Source organism: Pipistrellus kuhlii, unplaced genomic scaffold (genome assembly GCF_014108245.1).
Source record: "Pipistrellus kuhlii isolate mPipKuh1 unplaced genomic scaffold, mPipKuh1.p scaffold_m20_p_12, whole genome shotgun sequence".
Classification (NCBI taxonomy): domain Eukaryota; kingdom Metazoa; phylum Chordata; class Mammalia; order Chiroptera; family Vespertilionidae; genus Pipistrellus; species Pipistrellus kuhlii.
In genome coordinates this window covers 30,948,645-30,968,168 of record NW_023425427.1, presented here as the reverse complement: position 1 = coordinate 30,968,168, position 19,524 = coordinate 30,948,645, and the positions used below count along the sequence as shown (strand labels likewise).

Genomic DNA, 19,524 nt, shown 5'->3' with positions numbered 1-19,524 from the left:
AGTTTCTACGTCCGTCATCTTTCTGCTTCGGTAGTTTGGATTTCCTCAAAATATAATGACTGGTCTCCAAAGCGAGAATCCCCCAAAAAACTACATCCTTTTAATGACCGAGAATGTATATTCCTTTGCAATAAAAATGTCTTTTAAAATGCATTAACAGCCGAAGCCAGTTTGGCTCAGTGGTGGAGCGTTGGTCTGCAGACTGAAAGGTCCCAGGTTCGATTCCGGTACATTGGTTGCGGGCACATTCCCGGTAGGGGGTGTGCAAGAGGCACTGGTTGATGTTTCTCTCTCATCGACGTTTCTAGCTCTCTATCTCTCTCCCTTCCTCTCTGTAAAAAAATCAATAAAATATATTTTTTTAAAATATAAAAAATAAAAATAAAAATAAAATGCATTAACAACTTAATATTGTGCACTCGTTAGGGTCCAGGGCCTGTGCAACAAAACATCGCATGGATTAATTCAATTTATCCTTACAACCCTATGCAGTAGAAATTTTTATAAACCCCATTTTATAGATAAAGCACAGAGGTTAATTAAGTGCACAATGGTCACACAGCTACCAAGGGTGCAGGGTTCGGATTTAAACCAGGCAGCCCCTGTCTGTAACCTATACAGGCCGCCAAGTAGCTTTCAGACCTGCACCCTGCCCAGCTCCCACATCCCTCCTGGCTAGATGGTCTGCAGAAAAGGGTCCCCAGGCTAAGGTCTCCGCGCTCTGGAGCCTCAGTCACTCGTTCACTACGTAGTCCAAGAGGGTCTCTCCGTTTTTGTTAAATGCATGAGAAGTGCAACGCCGGGAAGCTCCTCCCGAGGTTTATCTAACCTCTGACCATTGGACACCGCCTACATAGCAGCCCTGGAGCGCGGCGCCTGAACCCGCGGCCACTAGGGGTCGCCGCGGCGTCCCCGGGCGGGAGGGCGGAGCGGCGCAGATCGCCGGGAGCATGTGGACGCTCGGACCCCGCTGGGCTGCCGGCCTCGTGTCCCGCTCGGCGCTCCGGGGCTCGGCCCGGACCCGAGCTGGGACACTGCGGCCGGCGAGGAGCATCGCACTGGGCGGCCGCCGACCCCTGCGCGGCGGGACCGCCGCGGCCTGCGCGCCCCGCCAGGCGGTGAGTACCCGCTCGGCCGCCGCCCGGGCCGCGCGCCGGCGCACAGACGCGCACGCCGGCGACGCTCTGCGCACGCGCGCCGCCCGCCCGGCTCCCGCGGAAACGGCGGCGCGGGCGGCGGGCTGAGCGGGGCCGGGGCTGGGGCCGTGCAGACCGAGCGGCGCCGGCATCACCGACCAGCGTGGCCTGTGCTGTGGTCACAGCTGCTCTGACGGCTCCTGCAGAGCCAGCCTTTTTAAACAAGGCGCCTGCGCTCCGCACCCCCTGGTCCTCCTCCTCGGCTCACCTCTCAGCCCGTGCCCTCTGCCTCCTTTCTAGCCAAGGGCATGGTGGCTCTCGAGCCATAATTGGCAGCCTCTGACCCCTTCTCTTAGTGGAAACCAGGGTGACCTTTGGAGAATGCAGATGTGATCACCAACCCCTTGTAGCCCTTCCTTGTCTTCTCCCAAACCCCCTTCCCAGGATGAAGTCCAGTGGAGGGTCTCCCTGTGCCCTCTGCACTTGGGCTGCACCCCTCTTCTCTCCCTTCACAGGTGCCTGCCCTCATGCCCACCTGCCCTCCTGCCCTGGGGTAGATCCTCTGCCAGGGCCCCCTCTCTAGCTCTCTGTTCACTAGCACCCCACCCACTCCCGTTATTTGGAGTGGGTGGGGTGCTAGCCAAGCCGGTCAGTAGGGTTGGACGTAATTGCTGGATGCTCAGCAGTTATCGTAGCGAAAGAAATTCAGCAGGTCCCATTGTCCCCTGCAGATCATTTGATTAATCAGATCTTGTTGTAGTGTAACCCCCATTACAAAGGACGCCTCAAAAAAGTTGAATTACGGTCATTTATTAAAGGCCGGCTGCATAGGAGGGGCTAAAGTTCCAAATCTCGCAGCTCCAAATATGTCCATATTGTTATATTTATAAGGATTTCTGTTGCGTTATATAGAAACACCCACTCACCCACCCCCCTCCGAACAGCTTTCTTCGTCTGGCAAAATAGCACAAAAGTATTGATTACATCTTTGAGTCTGGAATGAGGAACCTGTTTTGAGATTTTACAGAAGTGAAACTGAGCAAGCTAGTTATCTAAAGTATCTACGAATCACTGAATCAATAGAAACACATTATCTGGGATGGACCACCAGGGCAATTTAGAATAGATTCTGGGATCCCTGAGTCAACAGGAATGCACTAATCTATAACTGCTGAGGCAGTTTAGGATCATTGAACTGTCTTGGGTCCCAGAGGAATGTGCTTCCATGACCAGTGAGATCACAATCAATGGGACATTCCAACCATCATCAGTGGAGTGTTGGGATAGCATACATAACTTGAGAAAATCAAAATAACTTTCTATTGCGTTAGCAAACAAATAAGTACAGAACCCAGACAGCAGTTTCTACCTGAGATGATTGCTACCCTACTTCCATCTGTCTGCAGTCAGAACCTCTTCTGGGCGGCACCGACTTCTGCCTCGTACTGTTCCTTGTTGCTTGTTTTATTCAAGGGCTGGGAGTGTCCCCTGTGCTGATAGCCCAGCTGGAGCAGCGCTGCCCAGTGGAACTTCCTGTGATGATGGACCACAGCCACATGAGACCACAGGACACTCAAAATTCGGCCCATGCAACGAAGGGACTGACTGTTTACATTTTATTTTGTTGCAATAAAATTACATTTAAATGCTGCGTGTGGCTCATGGCTACCGTACTGGATAGCACAGGCTCAGGGAATCATTGTAATGCATTAAAAGAAAGTGAAAAGTCCTGAGAAATATCCCTGGAAAACTCTAACATGGTTACAATCCAAGGTAGAAGTGGTGATATTTAAACTTTCACGAATGGGCTGTAATATACTGAGAAATGGTAATGTTCTTCTTGACTTTGGCTTTAGGGTTTGAGCCTCTACTGCCTCAACCAGATTCTCAGTGTCAAAAAGCAGAATGTCTGTTTGATGAACTTGAGGACAACAGGAAGTTTGGGCAACCCAGGGTAAGATAAATATACTGTCCTCATCAGATCTCTCTCTCTGTGTCTCTGTCTCTTTTCTCCTCTTTCTCTCTTTCTCTCTCTCCCCCAACACACACACCAACATATATACTACACGTACACACACTTCTATTAACTTTTTCTCCCTTTTCTCTTACCTAGACCATCCCATACGGAACCCGTTTTCTCCCTCAGCAGCATCACCCACATACATCTCTCCACTTCACTGTCTGCCGTGTTATTTTTCATGAAGTATTACGTGTTATGAGTGTACCATAATTCATTGACCCCCATCCCCTAATGATGGACATTTAGGTTGTTTCCAGAGTCTTGTTATTATTCTCTTTGATGTCTTAGTAGTTAGGGTAGTACTTCACTATGCTCTGCGTGGCCAAGGCCAGGCTGCCCTGTCCAGCTCTATTCCACAGAAGGGACAAAAGAGCATGGAAGGAAGCCCTGGAAGTGGCACCTGACCCTCACTCACCTTTTAGTGGGAAGGACTTGGTCCCATGGCCTCACCTAGCTGCAGGGAAGGCTGGGAAATACGGTCTTGTGGGAGCCCCGGAGGAAGGCGGCGATGGGCTCTGATGGAAAGCTGCCAGGCACTGCTCCAGTCTACCCTCTGCCGCTGATCCCTGCACAGACCTCCTTCCACCCTCCACACACACTGCCTTCAGCCCCAAGGCTGCCACCGCAGCCCATGTGGTCTCTCATCTACCACAAAGGTCAGCATGTCCGGGTGCTGTACAGGCCTCTCTCTCAGGTCTAGGCATGTCATCTCTGACTTACACACACACACACACACACACACACACACACACAGCAGGGCAAGATAACAACTCCCACAACTCCCACTCAGAAATGCGACGTGTCCCTGGCCTGTGGTAGCGACGGAGTCCCCCAAGGCAACACTGGGACACCTGACAGAGGGGGATGTTCCTCCCTGAAACCCCAGCTCTGCCCCCAGGAGCACCCCTGGCCACAGGGGAGCCAGTCAGCGGGGGGCGTGTCCTGCTTGGGGTCAGGCAGCCTTTGCTGCCCACTTCCTGCTGGTAGCACTTGGGCTTTCAAAGGCCCTCATGTCTTTAAGGCTCCAGCAGGCTCTTGTAGGCCAGACTCAGTTTTCTCTGACAACAGCATTTTTTTTCCCTCAAGAACCTAGTAGGCTCCTGATCTCTTTACCCTGAGTCAGTCCTATAGCCAGTAGCCACAACCAAATTTCTCCCGTGGGTGGAAGCCCCAGGCTGCCTTACGTTTTGCATCCTCATCCCATGCTCAGCTCACTCCGTCTGTTTTTGCACCAGGACTGGATCCTCTTTTTGTCTTAATGAGAGGCCTTTGTCGTTCAGGGCCCACATTCTCCTTTGGCTTTTCCGCCTGTGGGCAGCCTTTAGTCCCCCAGGGCTTAGTTTCATCCCACTGACCTGCCGCTGTGCCAGTGGTCTCCTGCTTCACCTTTTCCATGTCGCACCAACTAGCAGCAAGGAGCCTCCCGTACACAGGAACATTCTAACCATCCCACAACTACAGCAGTTGGCCTCCCAGGCAGCAGGTTCACAGGACCTGGAGAGTGCCCGGCCCGCTGTATCCGTGTCCATTGGCCCCTCCACATAGCTCCGAGCCAGTGCTGCGAGCTGCCTACGTTAGGTGTTTGCTTTGTTGGCACCATTTCCAGCTTCTCCCCGCACAGAGTCTCTGCCGCTGTCCCCTTGTCCCTGCAGGTGGTCTCTGAGGCTTGGTGGGGCCCTCACAGGATGCCTCAAGTACATTTTCCCTCTTCAGGGTCTACTTCTGGCTTCTGGGAAGCGCACCTCTATACTACAGGCATCTCTCTCAGGTCTGGAAGTTTGTACCTCTTCATTCCCTTCACCAAAGCTCATACAAGAAGTTCTGCTGTGAGTAGGAGGACAGCCCACTCCTGCTATGGCCCAGCTGGCTGCTGTCAGGTAGCACCTGCCAAGCTCTTGCCTTTGAACTTGACACCTGAGTCAGCTGTGCCTTTATGTTCCCACACTCCTCAGGACGTATGTCCACCTCTGCTCCAGGTTCTCTCCAACACACCCAGCCACGCCCGCCACTTTCTAAAGAAGAGCCCCTTACCATCTCCTCATCAGTCCTGTGACCTTCCCCACCTCTTACCCCTGAGGCGGGAGTGGGGGGATGGGGGGTGGGCATATGGCAGCTCTTTCTGTCTTGCATGAATTACCTCACAGCCACTGGGGTCTTACCTTAGGCCTCCTGGAAACTCAGAGGATGGCGTTATCTGGGACACACCTTGTAGCCTGCACATATTTCCTCATAGAGGCACCAAAGCTCATATAGGAAGTTTTATCAGAACAGTGTTTTTATTGTTATAATTCACATACCATGAAATATGCCATTTTAAAAAACGTACCGTTTTGTGGCTTTGAGAATATTCACAGGTTGTGCAACTTTCACCATGAACTCCAGAACATTTTTGTCATTCCACAAAGAAACAGCCTGCCCATGAACACACTCTCCCCGTTCCTCCCTTCTCCAAGCCCCTGAGAATCACTCATCTGCTTTCTGTCTCTGTGGATTTACAGTGGTTTCTTAAAATTGAAAAATAAGTCTCCAAGTTACAAGTGTACAGCTTGATAAATTTTTAAAAAATGGACATAGCATGTAACTCAAAAATAGCTCATGAAGTAGAACGTTACCAGCCCCTAAAAACACGCCTCCTGCTCATTTCTAGTTTTTAACCCCTCCCTGCCCCAGAGTAACTGCCATTCTCATTTCCAATAGCCTGGATTAATTTTGCCTGGTTGTTTATATGAACTGTATCATTAAATATAAATATGTTTGTGTGTGGCTTCTTTCAGTCACCATTATGTTTGTGAGATTTGTCCATATTGATATATTTATAGGCATTTCTATTTTGCTATATAGTATTCTATTGCATGAATATACCACAGTTTATCTGTATTATCTATGGGTGGGCAGTATGCAGTCTGGGGCTATGGGGACTTCTGCTATGAACATCCTAATATAGTGCATATCTTTTGGTGAACCTAGGTATGTATTTCTTTTTTTATTATTAAAGTATAGTATAGCCCTGGCCAGTTTGACTGAAGGGTCCTGGGTTCAATTCCAGTCAGGGGAACATGCCCAAGCTGCAGGCTCGATCCCCTGTAGGGGGTGAGTAGAAGACAGCCAACCGATGATTCTCTCTCATCATTGATGTTTCTATATCTCTCTCCCTCTCTCTGTATTAACATAATAAAAATATATTTTAAAAAGTATTGTATAGTACAGTACAGTATAGTACAATAAAGTATAATATACAATATTATATTAATCTCAGGTTTTACAACATAGTGATTCAACATTTACATACCTTAGGAAATGATCACCTCAATAATCCAATAACCATGTGTCACCCTACAAAGTTATTATGATGTTATTAACTGCATTCCCTGTGCTGTACATTACGTCCCCGTAACTTATTTATTTTATAACTGGAAATTTGTACCTCTTCATTCCCTTCAGTTATTCTGCCCCTCCCCCACACCCGCCACTTTGGCAACCATCACTTTGTTCTTAAATCTCTGAGTCTGTTTCTGCTTGGTATGCATTGCTGTTGGGTATATACCTGAGTGTGGAACGAATGGCATTTGTCTGTATTCACTTTAGTAGATTCTGCCCCCTAGTTTTCCAAACTGATTGTCCCGTTTATATGCAGTAAATGAAAGCTCTGCTTGCTTCACTTCCTGGCCAACTCTTGACATTACCTGTCTCTTTCATTTTAACCATTCTGGAGGTATCTCATAGCAATTTTTAAAATTTTTCCTTAAGACTAACCAAGTTTTACACTTGTTCATATGTTCATTGGCCATTGGAGGTCTTTGTATTGAATGAAATCTGTTCAAGTATTTTATCCATTTTTCTATTGGGTTTTCTTTTTCTTACTGATTGGTAAGTGTTCTTTATACATTCCAGATATAAGTCCTTTTTCAGATGTGTGTAATGCATATATTTTATCCCATTTTGTGGTTTGCTGGGCATAAATTTTAATTTTAAAAGCAATGGAAACTTCATCGTCCTGCTGAAGGGGATAGGTTGAGTAAATAATCTATAATAATAAAATTGTAAAATGCTAATTAGACCAGATGTCCTTCTGGACAACTTTCCGGACAAAGCCAGGGCTGCGAGGGAAGCCCAGGTCCTGGGTGCCAACAGCTGGGGGAAGGAAAGTCTACTCTTGCACAAATTTCATGCATCGAGCCTATAGGATAAAATAAAACATTGTGAAAGTCCATATGTGCTCCTATGGGGCAATTTCCAAGACGTATTAATGAAAATTATAATGTGCTTCATTTGCATATGGAAAAGAATGTAACATTTTTAGAAGGATACAAAGAGGCTGTCATCATAGTTGACTCTGGGGATGAGACTGCCCATTTGGGAAGAATTTTCTGTTAGACCTTCATACTATTTTATTTATTTTATTTTAGTTTATTATAGTTTACTTTAGTTTATTATTGTTGATCTCACCCAATGATGTTTTTTTCCATTGACTTTTAGAGGGAGTGGAAGGGAACGAGGGAAGGGAAAAGAGAAAGAGAGAGAGAGAAACATCGATGCGAGAGAAACGTATTTATTGGTTGCCCCAACTGGGACGGGGTATTGAAGCTGCAACCCAGATACGTGCCCTTGACGAGAAATCGAACCTGAGACCTTTCAGTGTGTGGGCCGACATTCTTAACTATTAAGCAGCTCTGGCCAGGGCTGTTTAAATTTTCACTCTGTACATGTTAGCTATTTTCCATCGATTTTATAAACCTAAATGAAAAGTAAGTGTGGTGATATGATGTTAGTAAAACGGAGCGGTTTGGTGATGGTGTGTGGTTGTGGTTTTTGTTTCCCTGCAGCTCCTTGGATGAGTCCACCTATGAGCGGCTGGCCGAGGAGACCCTGGACGCCTTGGCAGAGTTTTTTGAAGACCTTGCAGACAAACCTTACACGTGCGAAGACTATGACGTCTCCTTTGGGGTACCTCTCCACTTATTTTCATTTTCCTGTTCCCTCCCGAAAAACCGTAGCTCACTAAAATAAAGGATGCCCCTTCAGCAGAGGGAAGCATCCAACAGCACGTGGTGAAGGGTGAGACCAAAAGGCTAGGGTTCGCGTGCCAGCCCTGCTCCACAGGCTTGTGACCTTGGGTGTGTCGCTCATCTTCTCTGACCCTCATTTTTGCTGAAAAATACAGATTCTGAAACTTCATTGGAGACCCATAAAGGTAAATTGGAAAGGGACCCAGCATGTGCTTGTCTCTTCAGGCAGGTGTGTGGAACACTGAACGAGACCACTAGTCTTAAGCAGGGTAAGATAGTGCTGAGAAATATTCCGACTCCACTGACAGGGGCCCCACTCGTGGGAGATTCTGATACAGTACGTCAGGGTGCATTCATAGGAAGCATTTATTCTCAAAACTCAACTGACATTCTAAAGTTCATCCTTGGGTCCCACCCCTAAGAGTTTTTTTGTTTAATTTTTTTAATGTATTTTTATTGATTTCAGATAGGAAGGGAGAGGGAGAGATAGAAACATTAATGATGAGAGAGAATCATTGATCAGCTGCCTCCTGCATGCCTGCTACTAGGGATCGAGCCCACAACTGGGCATGTGCCCTTGATGGGAATCGAACCCAGGACACTTCAGTTTGCAGGTCAATACTCTAACCACTGAGCCAAACCAGCTAGGGCCCTAGGAGTTTTTATTTAACAAATATGGGGTGCAGCCCAGACAAGGCATTGTGGTTTTGTTTTGTTTTGTTTTTTAAATTTTTAAAAATATATATTTTATTGAATTTTTACAGAGAGGAAGAGAGAGGGATAGAGAGTTAGAAACATCGATGAGAGAGAAACATCGATCAGCTGCCTCTTGCACACCCCCCACTGGGGATGTGCCCGCAACCAGGGTACATGCTCTTGACTGGAATCGAACCCGGGACCTTTCAGTCCGCAGGCCGACGCTCCATCCACTGAGCCAAACCAGTTTTGGCAAGGCATTGTGGTTTTAAAGTTTTTAAAATATGTTCCCCAGTTGACTGTAATACACAGCTCAGGCCAGAACTTCTGGACTGAATGAAACTTGAGCCCCAGATCCTGGAAGCCAAGGGAGTGCTGGTCTAAACGGACTGGCCACCAGGTGGCAGACCTTAGCAGTTGTCATCCTTCGGATTTAGAATTGCTGTATTGCTTAGGCCTTTGGGAGCAGTTCTTTTTTGCCACCGGGAGAAAATCCCCTGCAGAGGTTAATCCTCTTGACAACACTTAATTAATATCGGGAAATGTCATGAAGTGTGCATGTTGGATTAAACCATGGAATTATTTAGGACACCCAGCTGTCAGGCTAACGTGATAGAAATACTGTTGGATGAGACTGTGGGAGCTCTGGACCGAGAAGGGACTCCCTCAGAGGGAGCAAGCAGCCTGGCCGGTGTGGCTTCGTTGGTTGAACATCATCCCATGCACCAGCAGAAGCAGGCAGCAAAGTCTGGTTGTAAGGACAGCAGGGACTTGGTAAAGAATAGAGACAATGGGCAGAAACCGGTTTGGCTCAGTGGAAGAGGGTCGGTCTGCGGACTGAAAGGTCCCGGGTTCGATTCCGGTCAGGGGCATGTACATTGGTTGCGGGCACATCCCCGGTGGGGGGTGTGCAAGAGACAGCTGGTCGATGTTTCTCTCTCTTCGACGTTTCTAGCTCTCTATCCCTCTCTCTTCCTCTCTGTAAAAAATCAATAAAATATATTAAAAAAAAAAAAAAAAAAAGAATAGAGACAATGGGCAAGACAGGAATGAATGCCTCCCAGGCAGTTTTAACGGTTACTGTAGCAGGGCATATGCGAGCACGACGCAGTATCCAGGCTGGGTTTTAGAAGTGCCCCTGCAGATAGCCTCAGGGGGAGGGTTCGATCTAGGGAACTTACAGGCCCCCTTTGCCTAGCTGCCAAGCGCTGTATGTAGCTAAAGGAAAATCAAGTCTCAGGCTAAACCCTGCCACACATGCCAGCATTTATTAACAGGTCACAAGAACAGTTACACTGCCTGTTCTTACAGGATTGCTGAGGCCCCACCTTGACCCAAATACTTTGCATAAAGGTTTTATTAGAAGCAGCTGTGCCAGAATTCCAGCAGCTGGGTCTTGCTGACCTCACTGAGTCCAGCAACAGAAGCTTCTGCTCAGTGGTGGCTCACAGGATGTCACGGAGTCCTCTCTCAGTGTCTCCCTGACCAATGACTCAGCTGCTGGGCTTTCCAGATCCTGTAGCTCATTCCTGCAAGGGAAGAGGCACATGTCTATCTGTCTGTTTTTTTCAGCCAGTCCATATACCTTGAGTACCATTCAACTCACCAGCATAAAATTATTCCTAGCAAACTATTTGCTGAAGACATATAGTTTAGACTTCTGATTAAATACTCTGAAATGTTAACTATCCTGAGGTGTGATTCCTGATTAGAATCCTTCAAGTGCTAACTTACATATTTCACATGTAAGATATGTCAGTGTAAGAAGCATTCAAACCTTTCGAGAAATTTTGTGAGTTTTTGAGCCAAATTGACAATAATGGCCGGGAAGCAAAACCTCAACAGGTTGAGAAAATGCTCTGGAAAAATGACAGTTCTGCACCCTGCTTTATAGATTACAATCAAAAGAGGACAGAGAGGACGTAAATGGGTTACATGAAATCCATTAGTGATAGATTAGGGAGGCAGGAGAAGGCAACGTGGGGGGGGGGGGGGGGAACGTCTGGAATTGGGTAAAAAGTAGAACGATAACCCTGGCCGGTTTGGCTCTGTGGTTAAACCAGAGCCTTATAGGCCTGATGTCTGAAGGGTTTCAGGTTTGATTCTGGTCAACTCGATCCCCAGCCCAGTCCAAGCATGTGCAGTAAGCAACCAGTCGATGTCAATCAATCTCTCTCTCTCTCTCTCTCTCTCTCTCTCTCTCTCTCTCTCTCTCTCTCTCTCTCTTTTTCTCCTTCTCTCCCTCTCCCTCTCCTCCTCCTCTCCCCCTTCCACTCTCTCTAAAAAGACAATCAATGGAAAAAGTCTCTTCAGGTGAGGATTAACATCAAATAGACACAGACTTCTTTTACACGAATGGGGATGGGCACAGGGTAGTTAACAGTCAATAATTAACTCGATGACAATGCGGCTTTGTGACCTCTGCTCTGGTGTAGTATCTGCTCTGTGAGGGGGTCCAGGAAAAGGAAATCACTTAGACATTCCACAAGTATGTTATTGTGGATGCAAAAGGACAACAGGCTTGACTGAGGTAAAGATTGACTTTTGTCAGGGAAGATTCCAGCCTAGAACATGACTGCCTGCTGTAAACTGCCTTCAGTTGGGACGTTTTCATTTCAGACCATCCTTTGTGGCTGCTCCAGGTCTCTGGGTTGTAAGGCCTCCCCTGAGCTTGTCAGGTGGAGTGTAGACAGCAGAACACCTCCAACCCTGCTCCTTGGGCTTTCTTGGAATGCCGTCTCTCCTGCCTGCGGGGCTCTGGGGAGAAGAAGTTTTACACTCCTGGTTTCTGCCAGCTGCTCTAATAAATCTACAATAGACAGGCCAACAAGGGGAAATAACCAAATTTAATTACATAGGGACACAGGGGAACCCCATATATACACGAGAGTCGGAAACCCCATATACATGAGAGGTCTGTCTGGCATCCCGAGCTGAGAATGAGGTACGGCACCACGGGGCTTCCGAGGGGAGGAAGGTCACTGCCGAACAATAAGGAGCAATGTTTTGTTATTAGAAGTTTGCCCTGTCATGGCAAACTTCTAATCACAAATATGCCGTAAAAAGATATTCCTGGTAATATGCCATAAAAAGATATTCCTGATAATAACTTTTTTATTATGATCACGGCCCCAAGTATAAATAAACCCCTTCAGGGAGAGGTACACGTTTCTCTTGGGGCCGCAGAGTGGCACATGTTGGGGAGGCCTGTTCTGAATCGCTCCAGGGTCCCGTTGGGTGGGAAGCCCTCTCGCTGCTCCAGGCAGGCGGGTCCTCCCTCGCCCAGCACCCTGAGGGTGACTGTGGAGCACCATCACCCTGGGTTCTAATTGTCTGTCTGCACATCAGCTCCCACGATGGGCCTGACTTCCTGGAAGAGGGACACTGTCCATTCTTGGTACCCCAACGCCTGGAGGAACATTGCCAAGTGATAATGTTGACTCACTGCTTAAACGAAATGGCCACGTTCCTCTCCAAAACACACTTTCATTGATGCTGCTCAGCATTTATAGATATTTTGCCAACTTGCTGCTGGCCGAGAGAGAGAGAGAGAGAGAGAGAGAGAGAGAGAGAGAGAGAGAGAGAGAGAGAGAGAGAATATTTGCTTGTTGCCATGTTCCTTCCTGCACTAAGTTGCTGACCTATTCCTGCCAGAGAGCATGGGTTTCTTAACCTTTGGGGGCCAGAACCTGTAAGAATCTTTCTGCTCTAGACCCTTTCCTGAGAACAGATTCTCCACACACCCATCTGCACAGCTCCAGCTTCAGGGTGAAACTGTGTGTAGAGATCCCTTGAAAACCACCTCTGGGTCTCAGGTTGTGGGCACTTGCTTCCTAGTCATTATTCTGAGTCCTCCATGGGAAGTCAGTGTCTGTTGTAGGAGTGTGGGAAGCCACAAATACTAGAAATCCCCTAACTTCATGTGCTGCCCCATATGGGTCTGTTTCCATAAGTCAGTTGGTGACAACAGAAATGGCTATTTGCTTCCACTTGTGTAGAGCTGCTGTCGACGGGCAGGAAGGAATGAGCCTCGCCAGCTGTGGCCGGGGTCTGTTCTGATTCACTGGTGCCTGTATTTCAGCAGCTGCTACTCCGGTAGTAAAATGTCTCTAACTCTCTCTCTCACACATGCCGCCGCCTTTAAATCTGTCCACATTCCCAAAATAGACGCAGAGGGCTACCTAAGGAATAGCGATAAGAACAAAGCGGGCCTCTTCGTCTGGCCTCTTACAGACAGTTCCAAACACAGTCCCAGCTCCTGGAGAGCCAGGAAGGCAGCTCGTTTCCTTCCTGCTCTCTCACTTTCCTTCCGGAACAGCTTCGAGCTCCAAAGAGGAGGGAAATCTAATGACACACATTGAGCAGGAAGGAGGTGAGGGGAGTGCGTGTTGAGACTTTCTGCCTTGCATAACGTGGCCCTTAACTTGGACCCAAGTTATCCCAGTATCTGGTTATCCATGCCTCTGCTCCCTCATTCATCCATTCATTCATTCATCCACAAATGTATTTTGTATCCATCCAGTATTTTGCATCAAGAATCGGTGTGCTAGACACTGAAGATGCTAAGATGAACAGACAGATCTGCTCACAAGATGCTTCAAGTAGCAGAGGGTAGGGGGCAGGTTCACATTCACATCCACATCATTTATTTTCCCAATGACCCTATAATTTCTCTGCTTCTTTTTAATCAGGGGGGAAAAAAGGTTATTAAAAAATAACCCAATAGCATCCTCCCACCCAGGCCCATCAGTTAGGTTATTCCCGGTACTTTCTCCATCCTTTCCATAGTTCTCTGTGTGTGTGAACCAAACACACAGTCTGAGAACCATTCAGGATCCCTGGTTTGGACAGGCTCTGGGAGGCCCAGGGAAAGGACGCTGTGGATCTCTGCGGGTTGTGCAGGGATGGGGAGCAGCCAGAGGCGCCGCAGCCCCCCAGCTCCAGGCAAGGGAGCTGGCGGTGTAGCTGTTTCTTTACTATCTCGGGACTTCTAAAGAGACCTCAGGCCTTGGGACTGAAGGGCTCTTTGTTGAAAGAGTGTTTTCAAATTTAAATGAGCATTTATTGAGCAAAGTTGGACCAACTGGTCTTCTGAAGAACTCGGGGCTGTTGTAGAGGAAAATAAAGCTGGGGAGGCGCCTCTGAGAGGCTGAAGAGATGCCTGGGAAGGGTCTGAAATAAAAGCTCTGGTCTGGAGTGTCTGCCTTCTCCCAGCCGCGTCGGGGCCAAGACGAGCAAAGCGGGTGGCTCAGTTCCTTCCTTCTTTCTTGCCTGGTTTCCTTTTTTTTTTTTTGAATGAGCCTCTCCTGTCTCAGGTTTGGGCCACCGTGGTACTCCAAGAGCTGGTGTCTGAGGCTTTTAACGTCCTTTAGCATGTTCCGCTGGCGGTCAAGCAAACGAGGCAGAGATGGGCATGCGGATCTTCTGTGCTGCAGCTGTAATCCCGCCGACAGGCCACTCAGCCCTGTGTGCCTCTGTTTCCTCCTCTCTGAGCAGAGGTTCTCAACCTTTCCAATGACGTGTCTCTTTAATGCAGTTCCTCATGTTGTGGTGACCCCCAAGCATAACATTATTTTCGTTGCTACTTCATAACGGTAATCTTGCTACTGTCATGAACTGTAATGTAAATAATCTGTGTTTTCCGATGGTCTTAGGCAACCCTGCTAGTGGTTCTCAACCTGTGTGTTTTATGGTTGGGGTCACCACAGCATGAGGAACTGTATTGAAGGGTCACGGCATTAGAAAGGTTGAGAACCACTGCTCTAGAGGGAAAGGAGGATTCCTTTCGCCTTGCTGAGCTCACGGGGAAGGAGGGAAGGCACTGTGAGGCCGAAGTGTTATGAGTCATCTGGTCTGATTCTGGGAGCAGTTTTCTTTCTGCATGACCTTCTTCCTACTTCTAAGCACCAAAGACATTTCTTTAGGATGGATATCGCGTCCTTATATGAATGCAAAATGTTAAGATATAAAAAAACACAAAGCAATTAGGATGAAGTGATAACTTTTTCCTTTTTTCCCCTTACGATTTTGTCCACCCTAGAGTGGTGTTTTAACAATCAAACTGGGTGGAGATTTAGGGACCTACGTGATCAACAAGCAGACCCCGAACAAGCAAATCTGGTTGTCTTCGCCATCCAGGTATGTTCCCACGTCAGAGGCTCTCGCTGTTCGGCTTGTTGGAAACGTGATGTTGGGGACCGGTGAGGAGGGTGCCCCCCCCCTCCTGCTTCAGAGTCTGTGGAAGCGAACCTCTCCTGAGGTCTGACAGCACGCCTCCCTCTCAGGAGGAAGGCTTTCTCTGGTTATGTGACTTCTGTCTGCTGTGAGTGGATATTGGGTTGTGAACGAGATCTGAAGCGACACATTTATCACGTGTCAGGACCCGGCCTGGACAGTTTTTCTCTATTAAACCATTGCCCTGCTTTAAAAAAAAAAGAAAAAAAGAAAAAAGAAAAAAAAAAGAAAAGCCACGTTTGATATTGCAGCATCTGAACACGCTGTACTTTGTCTTCAAAGCAAGTTAAAGTTTGACCTCTGGCTTGTTTTGAGCATCTCAGTTAAAGGTTAGCTGACTCCCATTTGCAGAGCAGAGCTGTGTGCTCTGCGGGGGCGGGAGAGTTCCAGGCATCGCATTCCTGCTGCCTTCTCCACGGATGTGCTTTCGGTCTAGTGGGCTAAACGGCAGTGCTGAGACGGCCTGTGCTGCATCCCAGAGCCTGAGAACATGCAGGGAGAGCGGGCCCCTCCTCCGGCTGCCGTTGAGGTGTTTATCAGAAAGTCAAAGAGAAACGTCCTCTGAAAGCCCGTAGGCCAGCCTTTGTGGGTCATTCATTAACGCTTCCGAAGAGAACATACTGACTGAATTGGGAAAGGCTCGGGTATACCTAGACATAGAATATTTGAAAGTCTGATGGCGTTTGCATTTTTTTTTTTTATTTAACTTGTTGCCGAAACCGGTTTGGCTCAGTGGACAGAGCGTCGGCCTGCGGACTGAAAGGTCCCAGGTTCAATTCCGGTCAAGGGAATGTACATTGGTTGCAGGCATATCCCCAGTAGGGGGTGTGCAGGAGGCAGCTGGTCGATGTTTCTCTCTCATCGACGTTTCTAGCTCTCTATCCCTCTCCTTTCCTTTCTGTGGAAAATCAATAATATATATATATTTTTTAAATTTAACTTGTTACCTGCCCCAACCTTGATCTCAGTCTTAGGCAGTTAATATACTATCGGTTTAATAAATCATTATGCCGCCCTCATCCCAACCACATCTAGGGAGGACGTTATAATTCAATAAAAACGACTCCAGAAGTCACTGTCATTTCTGGTAATGCCCGAAATCACCAAATGGATTGCTTTTTTAGCCTCTGCTCATTTGAAGTTGAGGGGTTTCACCCTGTGTGGGCCAGTTAGCCTGTTCTCTTTGGCCTCAAACAGTGGTCTCAGCCCTAACCGCGGCCACGCATGTGGGCTGTCCATTCTTATCCTTCATCTTCAGAGAAACCAGCATGAGAAACAGGGTGGATCCGCTTAAGTCCAGCCATCAGCTCTGGGGATCTGGGGCTTTGTAGACACTGGGCAGGGCACCAGAAGCCACGGTGATGGCTCCACTGAAAGAATTCTTTGTTGTGTCTGGAAACTGGAAAGTCCATATCGTACTGGGACACACATACCAGCAAGGTGGTCCTACCCCCGCCATGTTTAGAAGCATATACTTCTAGATAATAAATTCCTGGAAATTCCAAGTTGTGCTATTTTTTTAAAATCTGTAATTCATGATAGAAATCTGGAGAGAACATCTGCCAAGCAGACATTTTCTTTCTTCTTTCTTTCTCTCTCTCTCTCTCTCTCCCTCTCTCTCTCTCTCTTTTTATTTTTATTTTTTATAAATATACTGTTGGTGATTTTAGAGAGGGAGGGAGGTAAAGGAGAAAGAGAGAGAGACAAACATCAGTGGACTGCCTCCTATGTACACCCCCTATTGGGGATTAAGCTCACAATCCAGGCATGTGCCTCAACTGGGAATCGAACTGTGACCTCCTAGTCCACAGGTCGATGCTCAACCACTGGGCCACACTGAGTAACTATTGGGCTGAGTAACTATTCTTAAATAGAAAGACCCTGAGACAAGAAGTCAAATATATGCCTCATTAAACATTACTTTCTAGAGCTCCACTCCAGTCAGTGTTTTGGTGGCAACCTCTGTGGAATCAGTGTTTCTGCTAAAGCGCTGTCCTCGGCATGAGCTGTGTGTGTGTGTTTTGTCTCGCAGTGGCCCCAAGCGCTACGACTGGACTGGGAAAAACTGGGTGTACTCCCACGACGGCGTGTCCCTCCACGAGCTGCTGGCCGCGGAGATGACGAAAGCCTTCAAAACCGAACTGGACTTGTCTTCTCTGGCCTATTCTGGAAAGGACCCTTGATGCCCAGCCCCGTTGGAAAGACAGTGGAAGTTCCAAAGCCAAGACCCAGCTTCCTTCTGCAGCCGAAAGTCTAGTTTGTTCTGGTCCTGCTTTTGAGGGCAGTTGCATTGTGGGTAACAGCTCTGGGAAAAGAATAGGTCGCCTCTCACCCTACCTCTGACTTTGGATGATTAACTTCCATAGCTTTTTTTGGACTTACTGTCTGATTCCCTCCCTCACATGATAGCCTGCATCTTTACAATGCCTCTATACCCATGCCTATACATTTAACCTTGCAACAAAGAAAAATAATAATAAGGAAAAATTCTGAGAGGAGAAATGAATTGGCTTCACCATTTGTTCTTTGAAGGACTTGGTGAAAAACTGCACGAAGAGTGGCTGGCTGAACTCACCATTGTCTCAACACGAGACTCATTAAAGAGGGCCTCTAAGTGTTCCCACGCCTCTTGAAAACATAGACCCTTAAACATAGCGGGCTGTTACTATTGAAGTGTCCGTGGCAACTCGGGAATTCTCAAACCGAAGACCATTCTCTCTTTGTGCTTTGTGTCTGCTGGGGTGTATGTAGCCTGCAAGGGGTGTCTCGGAGATACGGTGCTGTTTTCCCCCCCATATATACACATAAGGGCGTCCCAAAAAATATATACACACTTTGAATAATTATTGATCCCAGTGGGTTAAATCTGAAAAGAAAGAAGCATCAACTGAGGCTATCAGCTGTTAAAGTGTGTACACATTTTTTGGGTCACCCTGTATATGCACATACACACATTTAATTATGTTTGAGTGTATGTATTTTTTAATTTTTTTTTTTTAATTTTAGGGTCAGTATAGAATCAGCTGCTGCAGCACAGGCCTGCGAATGCAAAAAAAAAAAGTCTTCTAAAGTCAAGAGAGGGAAAAGGCACCTCCAGAAGCTCATAGATGTTGAATAAGTGAGGGAAAGGAGCCGAGGAGGCTCTTTGTAAATGGAGGGCCCCCCAAAGGAGAAGTGTTTGTGTTCATGCAAAGAAACCTGGCTTATCCTTGGCTCAACCCAAAGTGCTGTTTGTCTCTGGGAAAGATCCACGTACTGGCTGGACCTCTGTTTTCTTGCGTGTTAGGTAAGACAGTTGGGTTAGATAGAGGAATGGTGGGTTCCCAGTTCATTTAGCCAGTATTCTGGTCAGTAAACTTCACAGGCTAGCTCAATGACCTCTGCTAGGTGAGGGGATGACAGGAACCATATTTTTTAAGCTTTAGAATAAAATATATGATTATTAGAATTACTTGAATGTCCACTGAATTCATGTTCAAGTAATAACCTTTATTGTGCCCTTACTGTGCTAATATGCTATAGACTGAATGTTTTTGTTCCCCTAAAATTCATATGTTGAATCCTAGTCCCCAAAGTGATGGTATGAGGAGGTGGGGTCTTTTGGAGGTGATTATGTCTTACGGGGTGAGCCCTCATGAATGCAGTCAGTCCCCTTATCAGAGAAGCCTCAGAGAGCGCCCTCCCCTTTCTACCATCGGAGGACACAGCAGCCTGTGAACCAGACACTGAGTCTGCTGGGACCTTGACCTCAAACTTCCCAACCTCGATAACTGTGAGAAATAAATTACGTTGCTTGTAAATATCCAGTTTATAGTGTTTTGTCATAGCAGCTTGAATGGACTAAGACAGCCTGCAACACCACATGACCTCATTTTGATACTTTCCGGAACATTAAAACTCATCTAAAGTTATCTCCATTATTTTCTTACTACAGAAAGATTTATTAATAAAACAATGTAAACAGCCCTAGCCAGTTTGGCTCAGTGGATAGAGCATCAGCCTGCAGACAGAGAGGTCCAGGGTTCGATTCTGGTGAAGGGCATGTGCCCATGTTCTGGGTTCGATCCCCAGTAGGGGGTGTGCAGGAGGCAGCAGATCGATGATTCTCATCATTGTTTCTATCCCTCTCCCTTCCTCTCTGAAATCAATACAAATATATTAAATACATTAAATAAATAAAGCACTGTAAACAAATGTTCAGTGGGTATTAAAATACTTCTTTTTTTCAGAAGGAACATTATTGTTTAGTTTGGTGGAAATTGTGAGTGTGGTAGGTTAGAATCAATGAGAATATAAAATCATTTGTGGCCTGGCTGGTGTAGCTCAGTGATGGGGTGTTGACCCATGAACCAAGAGGTCACCAGTCTGATTCCAGGTGAGGGCACACATCTGGTTTGGGCAGGATCCCCAATAAGGTGTAGAGGAGGTAGCC

The 19,524-nt window shown here is 47.1% G+C and overlaps 1 protein-coding gene across 2 annotated transcripts; it reads left to right on the top strand.

Annotated features, from left to right (window-relative positions):
• The first annotated feature begins 902 nt into the window (after positions 1 to 902).
• On the top strand, positions 903 to 18,892 carry FXN (frataxin). 2 transcript variants are annotated; one of them, XR_004987175.2, is made up of 6 exons: positions 903 to 1,118; positions 2,993 to 3,090; positions 7,980 to 8,100; positions 14,899 to 14,996; positions 17,125 to 18,687; positions 18,766 to 18,892. XR_004987175.2 is itself a non-coding variant. In XM_036433872.2 (5 exons), exons 1-5 carry the CDS (start codon positions 951 to 953, stop codon positions 17,273 to 17,275), a joined length of 636 nt encoding a protein of 211 aa, XP_036289765.1. In that variant the 5' UTR covers positions 903 to 950; the 3' UTR covers positions 17,276 to 18,892. The 2 variants fall into 2 exon arrangements, 1 of the variants encoding a protein (XP_036289765.1); XM_036433872.2 differs by having other exon boundaries at positions 17,125 to 18,892.
• The last annotated feature ends 632 nt before the right edge of the window (positions 18,893 to 19,524 follow it).